Genomic DNA, 15,689 nt, shown 5'->3' with positions numbered 1-15,689 from the left:
TCTGATGTCCAGCTCTGTACTGTTCCAAAGGTCCTGTAATATGCCTTCTGGTGACATCGTCTCCTGAGAAGTAGGCCAAGGTCAATAGCACATACTGCACGGAAGGTCCTCTCTCTCCTGCTTCATATATGAAATTCCTATGCATCCAGAAATGACTCGTACTCTGAATATGCTACACCTTCTCCAAATCCCTCTTAATATGGCAGAGAACCAGTTGGAATTAGAAACCAAATGGCATGGCCTAGGCATAAGTCAGGCTGCTGGGACACATTTCTCCCTAGCTTGTAGAGATGTCTGAAGATGATTGAATCATGGGACATAACACGGGTAAATTTTCAATTTGTATTCTTTTAAAATGCTTTGTTTGCCTTTCAGTGGGTCTCATATAACAGCCTTGCTCTTCAAAAGTATCTGTGTTCTGATCGATAGTGACCAATTTCAATGAGTGCTAGACAGAGAGATACAAACCACAAAGAGCCCTTCCATGAGCCCAATTGGCTGGCCAGTAATTGACAGATTTCCTTTGTATTGCCTTGTCCCCCCTATGTCTTTGGCTGAGCACCATGCAGTTGTAGCTCTGAATCCTGAAACATCAATGATGCTTCAGAGGTTGCCTGTGGTATGGGCTGGATGTGCTCTTCCCATTAGGGTGAGAACTACCACCCTTGGATTTCCTTAAGGGGCAGAATGGTTCGATTATGACTTCACATTTGTGTGTATTTTTAAAATCCTGTAGATGTTTTTCCCCTCATAACAAGTCAATGAGGAAAGTATTGCAATTATAATTGTTTCCATTTTTCAGATGAGACAAATGTTCCTGAAGGAAATGCAGTGACTTGGTCAGGGTCACAAAGCAACTAAGCAGGAAAGTTATGACTTGAACTCAGGTCTCCTGGCTCCAGATCCAATATTCTTTCTACTTCATAGAATGCTAGATTTAAATGGGCCCTTAAGACCAACCAATGCATCTCCTTTGCTTTACAGATGAGAAACACATAGGCAAGAGAGTCTGAGTGGTTAAGCTGCCATCACACAGCTAAGAAATGAGAGGACCTGAACTCTAATGCTTAAAGCCAAGTACAGTGATGGGTTCGCGCCCCCCCCCCATCTATCACACCGCCTGTCCTGATCTCGGTTTTGGAGATAGAGTGCCTGGATTCCAGGCATGATCCAAGTTTATAGAATCACATGATGCAGAATCATTGGCATAGGAATGAGGGCTCTCAAGAGTTACTTCACTCAACCTCCTCATTCTACAAATGAGGAAACTAAGACTCTACTAACTTAAATGAGTTAATCCAGCACTCACTGAGTTTATTGTAGAGTCGGAGCTAAAACCCAACTCTCGTGATTTCTCGTACAGGTCTCTGTTGACTAACTGCTCCGGAAAAATCCTTGCCTATCTCTTGAGTTTCTTGTTCCTTTCAGAAACAAACTCTCTGAGCAACATATCTCAGTGCTGTGTCTGAATTATCAACAAGACCTGAAAATCCCACATATGGATGGAACAATACTGGACATAGCCAAATGTCACCAGTCAGTCAATAAGCATTTATTAAGCCCTTCCTATTTGCCAGAAACTGTACTTAGCACTGAGATACAAAAAGAGATTAGAATACTTGTGACAGATTTTTTTACAAAATCAGGATTAAGTGACTTGCCCAGGGTCACACAGCTAATATGTGTCAAGTGTCTGAGGCTGGATTTGAGCTCAGGTCCTCCTGCCTCCAAGGCCAGAGCTCTATCCACTGTGCCACCTAGCTGCCCCTCCCTTGTGACAGATGTGATCTGATGTTTTCATGACTCTCTCCATGACTCCCACTTTGAGCGTCAGTGTCTCTAAACACTGGCCCAGAAATTTTATTATATATATATATATACACACATACACATATGTATGTATGTATGTATGTATATGTATGTATGTATGTATGTGTATGTATATATATGTATGTATATGTATGTATGTATGCATATACATATATATACATATATAATGTATGTATGTATACACAATAGATATTTCTATCAATTTTTATTTCTAGTATCTTATTTGAGTTTTTAATGGCCCTACATAGTATGACCTACATAGCACATTAGGAATGGCATGTGATTCCCATTCTAGAGGTAAGGAAACAGGCTCATACAGGGTATTTGAATTGAGCCAATGTTACTCAACTAATAAGCAATGGGGCTGAATTTCTAACACAGATTGTTTAACTCTGCTTCTAATCCCATTTCCACTTCATTAGAAGTAGCCTTGATCTTGCAGTGAATTTTTGAGGGTTTTTTTTCCTATCTATAATTTAAGTTGTCTCACAATAGAAGAAGATATTGCCCTGCATATTTGTGAAGGATGTGGAAAAACTGAAAAGGCAGCAATTGCCAAATTGCCCCATTGAGGAGGATGGCATTTAAAGTTGGCATCCCAGAAATAAGAAACTCTCTAGCTTTGTCCACATAAGAATATCTATAAGATATCTACTTTAGATTCCTTGAGCACATAATAAGGATAGTAATAGTTGTTATTACTAATAAGATCATTTATATCATAGAATATCAGACCTGAAATGGACTGTTCTAGTCCAACCTTAGCCAGAGAAAGAAATTGCCTTACCCAGGGTCACAGAGCAAGTTAATGTCAAGACTAGGATTAGAACCACGCCAGAGATCCTCCTTTCACCCTCTGGTGCTTCTACAATGCACTGGACTGTAAAGTGCTGGCTGAATGGGAACTGCCTGCTTATTGTTTTATCATTATTTTTCCCTACCGAATTGATCAGATCAAAGTTTAGGGACTGAAGGGACTGAAGAAAGCAGCCTTTTCATTTTGCAGATGAGCAAACTGAGACCCAGCATAGCAAAATAACTTGCCTAAGGCCACACATTCCAAATTTATTTTCCCCAGATAAAATATAAGCTCCTTGAGGGTAGGAACAGTTTCATTAGTATATTTTATCTCTCTTCATCCAGAACAGTGCCTGGAAAATAGGAAATACTAAAGAAATATTTATGGGATTGATTGCTTGAATCACAGATGCAGGATTTTAGAAACTGGTTATCTGCTATCATAGCCAATGTTCATTATATGATACCATTCAGCTTCCCATACTCTTAAGGGAATACCTAATCGTATCACAGAGGTCACCATGAACTCTTCACCAATGGACACTTGCAATGCAATGTCTGGCAGATCCGAAGATACATAAGATGCAGCAAAGTACAAGCTAATGCTACATTTCTAATCCTACTTAGGTAAGTGCAGAGAAAAACGATCCCCAGGAGGTTAGCCACCAGTAATGACTATTTCAATTCATAACAACTCATGAATACACTCTACTATGGTGTGCGGGGGTTCATGCAGTCATAGAGACACAGGGCATAGAATATTAGACTTGAAGTCAGGAAAATCAAAGTTCAAGAACTATCTTGGTCAGTTTCAGGGTGACCCTGGACAATTCAATAAACCTCTCTCAGCCTCAGTTTCCTCATCTAAAATTAGGGATAATAATTACTGCCTACCTTTCACATTGTTTGAAGTACGAAATGAAACATATGAAACATTTTCCAAACTTGAAAGTAGCATTTAAACACTAGCTATTGTGATGATGGTGATGATGGTGATTTCTCACTAGATGGTTGAAATAGACAATGCAAACTGATCTGTCATTTAAAATTCAAAATATCAGGACCATTTTGTGATTCAATGTTTTACACTTCTTTGGTGGTATAGATAGTAAAGGAAGACAATGGATGGAAAAAATGACACATCTGTGACCTATTTCATCTTGATTGGTCTCTCAGAGTACCCTAGAGCCCAAGCCATCTTCTTCTGCCTGCTCCTGGTATCTTATATTATCACTTTGCTGGGGAATAGCCTCATTCTCTTCTTGATTTATTACGATTCCCACCTCCACACTCCTATGTATTTCTTCATCAGCAACCTATCCTTCCTGGACATATGTTATACTTCATCTAGTCTCCCTCAAGTACTGATCAATTGCTTAGTCAGGATCCCTGCCATCTCCCAGGGCCAGTGCTTGGCCCAGATGTGTGCTGGTCTCTACTTGGGGGTTGTGGAATGTCTTCTTCTAGCTGTCATGGCCTATGACCGTTGCATAGCCATTGGTGACCCACTACGCTATCCGGTGAGAATGGGTCCCCAGCTCTGTGTACAGCTCACAGTTGTGTCCTGGGTCTCATCATTTCTGCTCACAGTGATCCCAACCCTGATCACCCCATTAGAGTTTTGTGGCCACAACCTCATCAATCACTTCTCCTGTGAGCTTTTGGCTGTCATTAAACTTGCTTGCAATGATCTGCGTTTGAATGAATTGTTTATGATGGCCATCAGTTCCCTGACTCTCCTAGCACCCTTTGCCTTCATCCTTGCCTCATATGGCCGTATCCTGAGAGCTGTGCTGAAGATGCGCTCAGCTGAGGGTCAAAAAAAGGCTTTCTCCACCTGCAGCTCCCATCTCACTGTGGTGATTGTCTTCTATGGTACTGCCATCTCTATGTACATGATGCCACAGGACAAGGCCAGTCGGGATCGGGATAAGATCATTTCTATATTGTATGGTGTCCTTCCACCCATGCTCAACCCCCTCATCTACAGCCTCAGGAACAAGGATGTCAAAGAAGCCTTGAGGAAACTAATGAGGGAGAAAAATGACTCTTAAGAAGAGATGTTGGTTACATTTTGACGAAACAAGGGGAAATAAAAGAAGGGGTGGTTCTCAAAATTAAAAAAAAACACTGAACACCATTTTTTACAAATTTCTTCAATTACTAGGGTGGCAAATGATCAGATAGAGTTGCAAAGAGTTGCTATTTCAGAGCAGTAGTTTAGGCTGTCACAGAAAGTCAGTATCCCCTCCTCAACCAGCAGGCTGATGCCTCAGCCACCAGGGCTGTGCCAAACAATCAGGACATACAGGTGCCAAGGCTGAAGGAAGACCACAAACACAACATTCACCTGCCCTGGCCTCTTTTCAATGGATCAGCATACCAGGAGAGACACACAATCAATAGCTAGTCAATAAACATTTAAGTGCCTACTATTTGCCTGACATTGTCCTACATACTAAGAATACAAAAGCAAAGGTAGAAGACAGTCTCTGATCTCAAAGAGCTCACAATCTAACAGATGAGACACAATGGGAGGTGATGAGGACCATGCACCATGGTGGTGGCAGAGGCAGAGGAGAGTGGGGAGTATATTCAAGAGAAGTGATGAATGAAAATAGACAAGTCTTTCAACAGATTGGAAAAAAGGAAGAGTCAGAGACAGTGAAGAGCCAAAGGTGACTTCTAGGTTGTGAGCCTGGGGCACTAGGAGGATCAGTGTCTTTGACAGTAATAGGGAAGTTAGGGAAGGTAAGAGGCTTGGGGGGAAAGGCAATGCTTTGGATAGGTTGAGTTTAGTATGCCTACACAGCATCCAGCTCAATATGTCTAGTGGACAGCTCAAGATGCAAAATGAGAGGCCAGCAGAGAAGTTAAAGCCAGAGCAGTTGATCTGAGAATCATCAGCATAGTGATGAATGCATGGTAGCTGATCAGATCACCCAGTGAAACAGTACAGAGGGAGAAGGGAGAAGTGCCCAAGGCAGAGCCATGGAGGACATCCACAGTTAGTGGGTGTGACATGGATGAAGATCCAGCAAAGGATACTGAAGAAGAACAATCATATAAGTAAGAAGAAAACCAGGAAATAGTGTTACAAAACCCTAGAGAGGAGAGAGTGTCAAGGAGAAGAGGGTGATTGACAATGACAAATGCTGCAGTCAGGTCAAGAAGGATGAGGACTGAGAAAAGGCCATTAGATCTGGCAATTAAGAGGTTGTTGATAACTGAAAAGAGTTTAATCATAAAGTTTAATTATAAAGCTAGGATGTTAAGAATTCAGAAATGAGTGAGAGGAAAGGACACAGAGACATCTATTATAAATGGCCTTCTCAAGTAGTTTATCCATGAAAAGCAGGAAACATGGATGACAGTAAAGATGGATGGATCAAGTGAAAACATTTTGAAGAAGGAGGAGACATGGACTTGTTTGGAGGCTACCAAACAAGGAAATATTGGAAACAAATCAGAGAATGGGGAAGATAGGGAGGACAAATTGTTGAAGAAGACAGTTTGAAATAGGATCACTTATGCATATAAAGGAGTCAACTCTGGAGGGCCTGAGTTCAAATCTGACCTCAGACACCTGACACTTACTAGCTGTGTGACCCTGGGCAAGTCACTTAACTCCAACTGCCTCACGAAAAATGCAAAAGAAAAAGAAAAAAGGAGTCAACCATAATGAGAATAAGGGCTACCTCTTCATGTGAGACTGGGTAAAAGAGGAGACAGATCATGTTGGGGTACGTGTTCCAAGTATCCCCATCAACAGTGTCCTTCCCATGCACAGAAATACACCTAAAGGTACCCTAGTAAGATGAAAATAAAACTAGTTTTGGGACCAGAGGACTCAGAACTGAATCCTGTCTCTATTGCTAACTACCTGTATGTATTTGGGTTCATCATGGAAACTCTCTGGATCTCACTTTCCATATATAATGGACTGAATTATAATACCCCTCATACTACTTTTTCATTTTGTTCCTCACAACAACACTGTGAGGTACATACAATATCTATTTTTACTTTTTCCCAGATAAGAAAGCTCAACTGAACACAGTTAAATGACTTGACCAGAGCCACAAAGCTGGATAGTCAGAGAAAGGATTTGAACCTGAGGCATTCTTAACTCTGAGTCCAGTATTCTGTTCACTAGGCTAAACTTCCATTTTAACTTTGACATTTCAGTTCCTAACCCTACGACTATAATTATTTTTTTTTCTATGAAAAAGCAAACAAGCAAACAACAGCTCCACCTACCATGTGGGCATTCTCTTAAGTACTAGACACAGTCACTAGTCTTCCTCAAATTTTCCTGATATACACCACCCTTGTATAATGGCATCCCAGTGAAACTCATCTAATGCTAGTTAATTTATTTCTTTAGCCATAGTTTTAAAACAACTAACTTCTATTTATTCTACATTTACTCCTTACTATGATACAGAATAGAAGTAAAAATTATTCCAGCCCTTGCACCATTGACCCTCCACATAGTATCTTCAATGGTTGCTCGAGATTATCTTGTTTTTCAGGACTCCCTGAATCAGAGATAGAGACCTCTCCCAAATTCAACACTTTGGTCACTTCTGTGTAAGAGGTGACTCATTTCTATGACATGAAATGTGCACAAGAACTTAGATGATAAAGTCAGCACTGGACAGTTCTTCACTCTCAGGAGGATCATTAGGATCTGCTCTTTCTGGATCTCTCTCGAGACTGCAGTCTAGAACTTTGGGCATCCATCCCAATATCTGACTTTTCCCCAAGTCTTTTTCATTCCTCTTGGCACACAAAACCATAGACTTCAGAAATCTTCTAAGATGATCTCTATCTGAACAGAAATCCTCTTTAGAACAGGGTAGCATAGTGGAGAGTAAGGGAGATCAGATTTGAAATCTTGCTGCCACTTATTATGCTGTGTGACACAACTCAAGTTACTTAACATCTCTGGCCCTCAGTTTCCTCATCAGTAAAATGAGGGAATTGGACTCAATGACCTCTAAGACCCCTGTCAGCCCTAAATACTCTTAAAAATATGCTATGATTTTATGATCATAGCCTTTGCTAACAGGCATCCAGGAATGGGAAAAAATTATTCCCTGCTAAGGAATCTTAGCACCTTGGTATAATTCTAATATTAGGAGGTTGTCCAGTATATTATAATCCACTTCTCTATAACTTCCATCCATTTTTTGGAAATCTATTCTATCCTGAGGAAAATCATAAAAAGGCAAAGCCCTCTTCCATATGGTAGCCCATGAAATATGTGAAAATAGTGACCATCACCCCAAAGTCTTTTCTTCTCTGAGATAAAGATATTAGTTGTTTCAGCTAATTTTTTTTTGGCTAGACAATGGGCCTAAGTGACTTGGCCCAGGATCACACAGCTAGTAAGTGTCAAGTGTCTGAGGCCAGATTTGACTGCACCACCTAGCTGCCCCTGCTTCAGCTAATTCTTGTGTAGCTAAACACTGATTCCCTGAACTTCCTAGGTTGTTACCCCCCTCCATTTTTTAATAACCTTCCTAAAATCCATTCAGAGCTGAAATACATGTGTAGATGACAACAGGGTATGCCTATTTCCTTGAAATGCTTATCCCCTGTTCCTTATCCATTCAAATGAAAGGAAAATCAATAGAGGACACCTTCAGACTGTCCACAAAGTGATGCTACTCACTTAAGGCTTCCCTGACAATGTAAAGGAACATTAAGACCAACAACGGAATCACTAGAACGTTTAAGGACATTTCTGGTGGGATTATTACCGAGTTTCTCAGTCAATAAGAAATGAAGAGCTCACTATACTTGTCAGCCTTTGGAGTGCAGCACATGTTTCATTTCATTCATGAAGCCATGCAGTCATCTCCATCCATTCTACCCTGTAATCTTCTCTACCTTCCATTTACTCAAATCCAGAGATTTATGTGGAGGTGATTAGACAAATGAGGACCTTGTCTCCTTCTTGGAATATCACCCAACACTTTGTCTTCTCAAAGAGGGGTCTTCAATAAAGAGTTGCCAAATCAAACTGATGCAAATTTTCCTTTCAAACGTTCCTATATTAATTACCTTAGATAGGTTTTTTTCTGATTGTAGATTCATTCTCACGAGTAGTGAGATATAGCCCAAAAGTGCTTATGTATGAGCAACAGTGTGTGCGCACCAAACCAAGAGCTATAGCTCTTTTGTGGGGGAGGGGAGAAAGAGGAAAGAAAGGCCCATCTTCATACAAGTATAAAATATGCAAGGTCAAAGGGACCTAAGAAAAAGTTAATGTGGTATAGAGAAAAGAGCATAGAAATGGGTGTCAAGAAACCAGGGTTCTAGCACTGGATACCTCTCTATCTGTTAGTTGTAGGCTGAGGCCAGATTCTTCCTCTATAAATCTATTTTCTCATCTAGTGAATGAGAGGTCCTAACTAGATAAGCATTAAAGCCCCTCCCAGCTATAACATTTTCAAACCCTCAGAGCCCTTTTCTAAAGGTCCTCTCAGCTCTGACATTCTATGATCTCAAGGCCTTTACAAATCTGGCATTCAGTGTTCTATGATTAAGTGATTAGACTAAAACTACAAATGTTCTTGTGTGATGTGGTCCTTCCCTTTCATCTCAGCTACCACAAGATATTTTCCCAGTAGCTGAATCATTTGTTCTCTGAGTGGATCCAAAAACTTCATCTTCACAAACATCTTCTCTAATGACTACATGTGAGTCTAAAAGTAAACTCCAGATTGCCAAGTCACTCTCAGCACTTTGGAATTTAATGAGCACTTGGTCCCTCAGGGGTCCCCTGCTAAGCCCCCTGGAGGCAGTGAGGAGGAGAAAAGAAGACATTTTATCTCCTTCCTCAGTTACATTCCTTTTCACTTTGGGAGGGCTCCCTATGATCATGTCAGAAACTAGAAAGTAGAGGCTAGAGACAAAATAAAGGCAGAGCTTTAAAGACTCTAGACATCAGTCCCCAAGGCTCATCTTCACAAACTTATTTACCTTTGGAAGATTGAACCTACTGATTCCTAATACCTCCTTAAAGCCACCCATGATGCACCTGGGAGAGATGAGCTCTACATCCTTGGAGGAGAATGTTTTAAATATGTCTTCATGGAGGCTCAACTAAATGAATAGAGCTGTGGAAAGCAAAAGGATGTGGAAATAGGGGTAGCTTCAAATCTATCTCATCCTTCCTCTTGTCTCCTTCCCCTTATACAACTGGGTGTGTAACTGATAGAGTAATGAAGGACAACCTGGAGGGGGCCCCGGAGGGAAGTGAAAGTATGTATGAGAGAGAGAGTATATATGAACCAAATTGAGATCTGTGGCTGCTTGGGGGTAGAGAGAGAGGGAGTTCTTTTTTCATAAAAGCATCAAATATAAAAGGTCAAGTGGGTTTAGGAATACTAAAAGTTAGAACACAGAAATACAGGGTCAAGTGGTTTTTAAATAAAGAATGTCAAATCTTGAAGGAGTGTTAGAACATTGAATTGGAGAAACACAAATCTAGACTCCCATCATTTTACAGAAATGAAAACTGAGATCCAGAGAGATTAGGCTACTTCTTGAGGTAACACAGGAAGAATTTATCAGAGATGAGATGGTATGGCAGTGCAGAAAGACCTTCAATGGACCTGAAAGTTAAAGATATGGGTCACCACTGAGAGGAAACTTAGAGAATGATTACCCAACTCCTTCCTCTCAAAGAAGCTAAAACATGAGCCTGAAGAGACAGAACAGATAAACTGACACCACAGCCAGGAAGTGATCAAGCTGGACATCATGGTCTGGCCATACACATTGTTTCATCACATCTTAACAATAATACTATGAGGTAGGTGCTATAAGCATTATTATTATTATTATCCAATTTTACAAAGAAGGAAACTGAAGCCAAGGATCTTAAGTGATTTCTTTTGATCATGCATCTAGTAAGAGTCAGAGGCAAGATTAGAACCCGCATTTTCCTAACACCAAGTCTAATACTCTGGCATACTACACCACACTGCCTTTCAGAGATAGTCTCACTAAGGCTACAGGACCATACCAACTGCTTTCGCCTTTTGACATCAGCCTATAATTTCCAATCTGACAGACAGTCTGAGCACATGAAGTTGAGGGACTGAGGATGATTATTGAATAAGCTGGCCAGTTTGGTCCAACAGTATTATAGTGTGTTCTCCTCTCACCCCCTGCCCCATGGAATTATTTGTCCGATTGAATCAGATTGTTTTATAACAAGTCCATAAACTTGTGATGATGATCCCTTTTCCTACATATAATATGGACATGGAGAAGCTGTAGTAAATTGATAAGAGGGTGGTCAAGAGATAGAGGGAACTCTAAACCAGGGCTTATTTGCCATGGTGGAAGGAGGCTCTTAGCTCTGTTACTTTTGGTAAGGAGTTAGACTTCTTTCCACTCCAGTTTCACCTAAGTTTCCTTCCAGATATCAAGAACTACACACATTTGAATAGATCAGTCATAGCAAAAGAAATATTGGCTCAATAGAAAAATAAACTCTCAAGTAATCTGAACTAAGGAGCAGGTTGCCTCACAAGGTAGGGAATATTCCAAACTGAGAATTTTCCAATAAAATGCTAGATGAGTATATTCCAGACATGATGTAGGCATGACCAATACACAATGGGGGGAAATTTGGAATATATAACCTCTAATTTTTTTTTTATTTCCAAATGTATAAGATAAATTAAATCTTTCTCTTTTTTAAAGGTAAAGTTTCCAATTTATATTTCTTTAACTTTCTAGCATAGAGCATGGTACACTGGAAAGGGGCCTGGCTTTGTAGTAAGTAGAATTGGATTTGAACCCTTCATCTTCCACTTAACTATATGACCCTGGATAAATCACTTCACAACCCCGGGCCTCAGTCTCTTTATCTATAAAATGAAGAAGACAGAGTAGATAGTCTATAAGGTCTGTTCCAGCTCTGTCTATGATCCTTAATCTTTAGGCTACGAGGTCATCTCCTGGGAAGGAGAGCAGAGACAATAGCTTTGATCCCCTGACCTGCCTGAAATATCTTCCCTCCCCTTTTTCATATGTGAAACTCCCATCCACTATGAAATCTCTTTAATGGATTGCTACACCTTCTCCAAATTCCTGATAACATAGGGGTACATGCAGCAAAGAATTCAACTAACAAATCAAATCTTATTATTGTTATCGTGAGCCAGGCTCCTTAGTCAGACTTCTCCTATGTTGTTCTTGGAAATATATCTTCAAGTGGAGGGGTTGCCCAGGGCAAAGTTTCTGAATTTCTTCTTTAGAAATGATTTTTTTCCTCTTTTCAGTGGTCTGAGAAATGCATATTCCAAATGATGGAGACAGTTTACTGACTGCTAAACAAAGAGATGAAATCCAAACAATGGCTTCTGGTTCTCATAACTGAAAACCTAACTATCAGGTACAATATGCTGGCCAGTAAGTGACCTACTTCCTTTGCATTTCTTTTCTCTGCCAATGCCTTTGGAAAAGCAACACTAAGTTGCAAACCCCAAAGTCTTCAATATGCTGAAGCACTTATGATGACTTCATAATATGTTTAGGATAGGGACAACCATTGGCCTCTTGAGGATGAAGAGATCATACCTCAGAGAGGTACAGGGATTTGCCCAGGTCACAATCATTAAATGGGAGAGCTTGCATATGAACACAATACTCCAAATCCAATTGTTCTTTCTATTTCATAGAATGTTAGTGTTAAAGAACTCCTTAAATATCATATAACTCAAATAATTGACCTTGAAGATCAGAAAACTGGGAGCCAGAGATGTAAAGCAATTAGACTGACATCACCCAACCAAAAAACAATACTGTCTATAATGTTTTTAAGGCCTAATCCATTGGTCATTCTACTATCCCACACTGCTTTCAGACCTAGTTTAGTATAATATAGTATATTATATTAGTATTAGTATGTAGTATATACTATTATAGTATATGTATTATATTATAATATATAGCATATAGTATAGCATATATAGTATATATACTACTATATATTTAATATAATATATATTATTGTATAGTATATATATTATAGTGTAGTATATATATATATATATTAGTATATAGTGAATAATATTAGTATATGATAGTACAATATAGGATAAGTATTAGTATAAGAGTACCTGTGTTTCCATCTCATTTGATTTCACGAGATCAGAGACTACTAGATCATAGACAAAAGTGGAAGGGTCCTGATGGGTCATCTAGTTCAACCCCCTTATTGATAAAGCTGAGGTCTGGAAATGTTATTTCTCCAAAATCCCACAGAGTTTAAGCTAGAACCCAATTCAAATGACTTCTGGCCCATTGAACTATCTGAAACCCATGTGTTTCTCATGAATTCCCTGCTCTTTACAGAACCAAATTCACTCTGAACGGCACCATAGCAGTGGCAGACTTTAGCATTAGGAAAAAGCATAGAGACAGGTTTGCCCAGCCATCACATGTCTCTCTCTCTGGGATGAGGGGGCCATGAGTCACACTGTCATGTCTAACTCTTTGTGACCCCATGGACTTACCCACGAGGTTTTCTGGGCAAACGTACTGGAGTGCTCTCCCATCTCCTTCTCCAGTGGATCACCTTTTGCAGATACTCTTTTGTCAGACAAACAGAAGTTAAGTGACTTGCCCAGGGTCATACAGCCAAGAGGTGTCTGAGGTTTGATTTGAACTCAGAGCTGCCTTACGCCAGCCCCAGAGCTCTATCCACTGAGCCACCAGATGCCTCAGTGAGGCATCAGAACTAAAAGGATAGTTGATTGAAACCCCAGCCAAGAGAGGGAAAGTGCTTTAGCCAAGTGCATGCCACAAGTCAGTGACAGCCTAGGGATTAGAATCTGAACCTCCTGACTTCTAGTCCAGTGTCCTTCCCATGATGCACTAACGTCTCAGCTCATTGTCATTATAATGACATGTTTTTTAAATGAGTCACTCTCATTAACTCATTTCTTGTCTCCACAAAATCCATAGAATCATGAATTTAGAGCTGATAAGGATGTCAGAGAGTATGTAACCCAATCTCTTTATTTTGTAGGTAAGAAAACTGAGGTTACTGGTGAGGGTGGGGTGGTTAAGTCACTTGTCCAAAGTCACACAGTCAGTCAATATTTGTCTCCCTTGGATAGAATAAAAAGGAAGTGTTTCATTGAAGATTTCGTGCCTCAGCACCTAGCAAATCTGGTACATAGCAGGCAAATGATTATCGATTGACACATTTAATTTTCAAAGGTCAGATTTGAAAACAGGCGCTCTACCACTGTGGCCCCAGGAATATTTCTGCTATATCATGACGCCTCCCTTAATCATACATAGAGACCTCATCATTTCAAAGGGGTTACCACGAACCATTGACCATGGTATCTTTGCCATATATGATCTGACAAGTTCTACCAATATAAGAAGTTTCCAAGAAGAGGCCCAGCAACGGAGTAGGGGTCTGTTATCTCAGGACGGCTTTGTTAAGTACAGAGAGGGTCCTCACCAGAAAGTGATTAATTGACCTGCTCATCATAACTAGTGAAGACTTAAGGCATGGAAGATTTCTTAAAACCACGGATATTTGGTCCTAGAGGATTGAAATGAAAGACCTTTGCAAACAGGCCTGTCATGAAAAATATAAAATGGTGGTCACGACCATGTTGTCATGTGATGTGTTTCTCCTGCTTTGGTGATGCAGATAGAGAGGGAAGGGTATGGATGGAAGAAATAGCACAGCCGTGACCTATTTCATTCTGATTGGGCTTTCAGAGCACCCCAGGGCTCAGGCCATCTTCTTCTGCCTGCTCCTGGTATCCTATCTTGTTACCTTGCTGGGGAATGTCCTTATTCTCTTCTTGATCCACTATGATTCCCATCTCCACACACCCATGTATTTCTTTCTCAGCAACCTATCCTTCCTGGATATCTGCTACACTTCAGCTAGTGTCCCTCAGATGATCATTAACTGTTTAGTCAGAATTCCTATCATCTCCCTTGGCCAGTGCTTGGCACAGATGTGTGCTGGCCTCTACTTGGGAGTTGTGGAATGTCTCCTGCTGGCTGTCATGGCCTATGACCGTTGCATAGCCATTGGTGACCCTTTACGCTACTCAGTGAGGATGGGTCCCCAGTTCTGTATCTGGCTTTCAGTAGGGTCCTGGGTCTCAGCCTTTTTCCTCACTGTAATCCCAACCCTGATCACACCACTAGAGTTCTGTGGCCAGAACATCATCAACCATTTCTCTTGTGAGCTCTTGGCTGTCATCAAAATTGCTTGCAATGATCTGAGATACAATGAATATTTTATGATGGCCTCTAGTTTCATTACCCTCCTGGTACCCTTTGTCTTCATCCTTGCCTCCTATGGGCGCATCCTCAGGGCTGTGCTGAAGATGAACTCAACTAAAGGTCAAAAGAAGGCTTTCTCCACCTGCAGCTCCCACCTCACTGTGGTAATTATCTTCTATGGGACAGCAATCTCCATGTATATGATGCCCCAAGACAAGGCCAGCAGGGACTGGGACAAAATCATCTCCATGCTTTATGGTATTGTGACACCCATGCTCAACCCCCTAATCTACAGCCTCCGGAACAAGGATGTGAAGGGGGCCTTACAGAAACTATGTGGGGAGAAGAATGCCCCCTAAGAAGAAATCCTTCTTCTGTAGACCAAAGGTGAGGCTCTGACTACTGGTCAAATATAACTGTTGAAACAGAAAGAGAGCTTGTTTCTTCACAGTGCTTAGTTTCACACAAATGCCTCCAGGCTCCAAAGTTGTTCTCTGGGATTTTAACAAACACTGCAATATAAATGGGGCAGAGTCATGTACAGTTGCAGTCTAAGAGATGCAGTCTCAGCCATCTGAGAAAGCACTTGTCATCACATGGATTTAAAGACTAACTCCCAAGCTACCACAGAGGTTTTAAACACCATCACAGCACCCAGGTTCTTAGGAGAAAGAAAAATTCAGATGTGAAATGTATTTCCTCCAGGTTCTTTCTCTTGCATCGGCATATCAGAAGAAGCACGCGGAAGCATTTCCCAGGATATAGTATCT

General features: G+C 40.7%; 2 protein-coding genes across 2 annotated transcripts; both read left to right on the top strand.

The window, feature by feature from the left end:
- The first annotated feature begins 3,749 nt into the window (after positions 1-3,749).
- LOC110219813 (olfactory receptor 13H1-like) lies at positions 3,750-4,682 on the top strand. Its single transcript, XM_021003514.2, has one exon. The coding sequence runs from the start codon at positions 3,750-3,752 to the stop codon at positions 4,680-4,682; it is 933 nt and encodes a 310-aa protein (XP_020859173.1).
- A 9,619-nt stretch (positions 4,683-14,301) lies between these two features.
- On the top strand, positions 14,302-15,278 carry LOC110219797 (olfactory receptor 13H1-like). Its single transcript, XM_021003494.1, is given in 2 exon segments — positions 14,302-14,341; positions 14,344-15,278. Coding segments are annotated over 2 exon segments (975 nt in total).
- Positions 15,279-15,689: the final 411 nt, after the last annotated feature.

This window comes from Phascolarctos cinereus, unplaced genomic scaffold, assembly GCF_003287225.1.
Source record: "Phascolarctos cinereus isolate Bilbo 61053 unplaced genomic scaffold, phaCin_HiC Scaffold_726;HRSCAF=1367, whole genome shotgun sequence".
Lineage (NCBI taxonomy): Eukaryota > Metazoa > Chordata > Mammalia > Diprotodontia > Phascolarctidae > Phascolarctos > Phascolarctos cinereus.
This window is presented reverse-complemented; position numbering and strand designations above follow the sequence as displayed.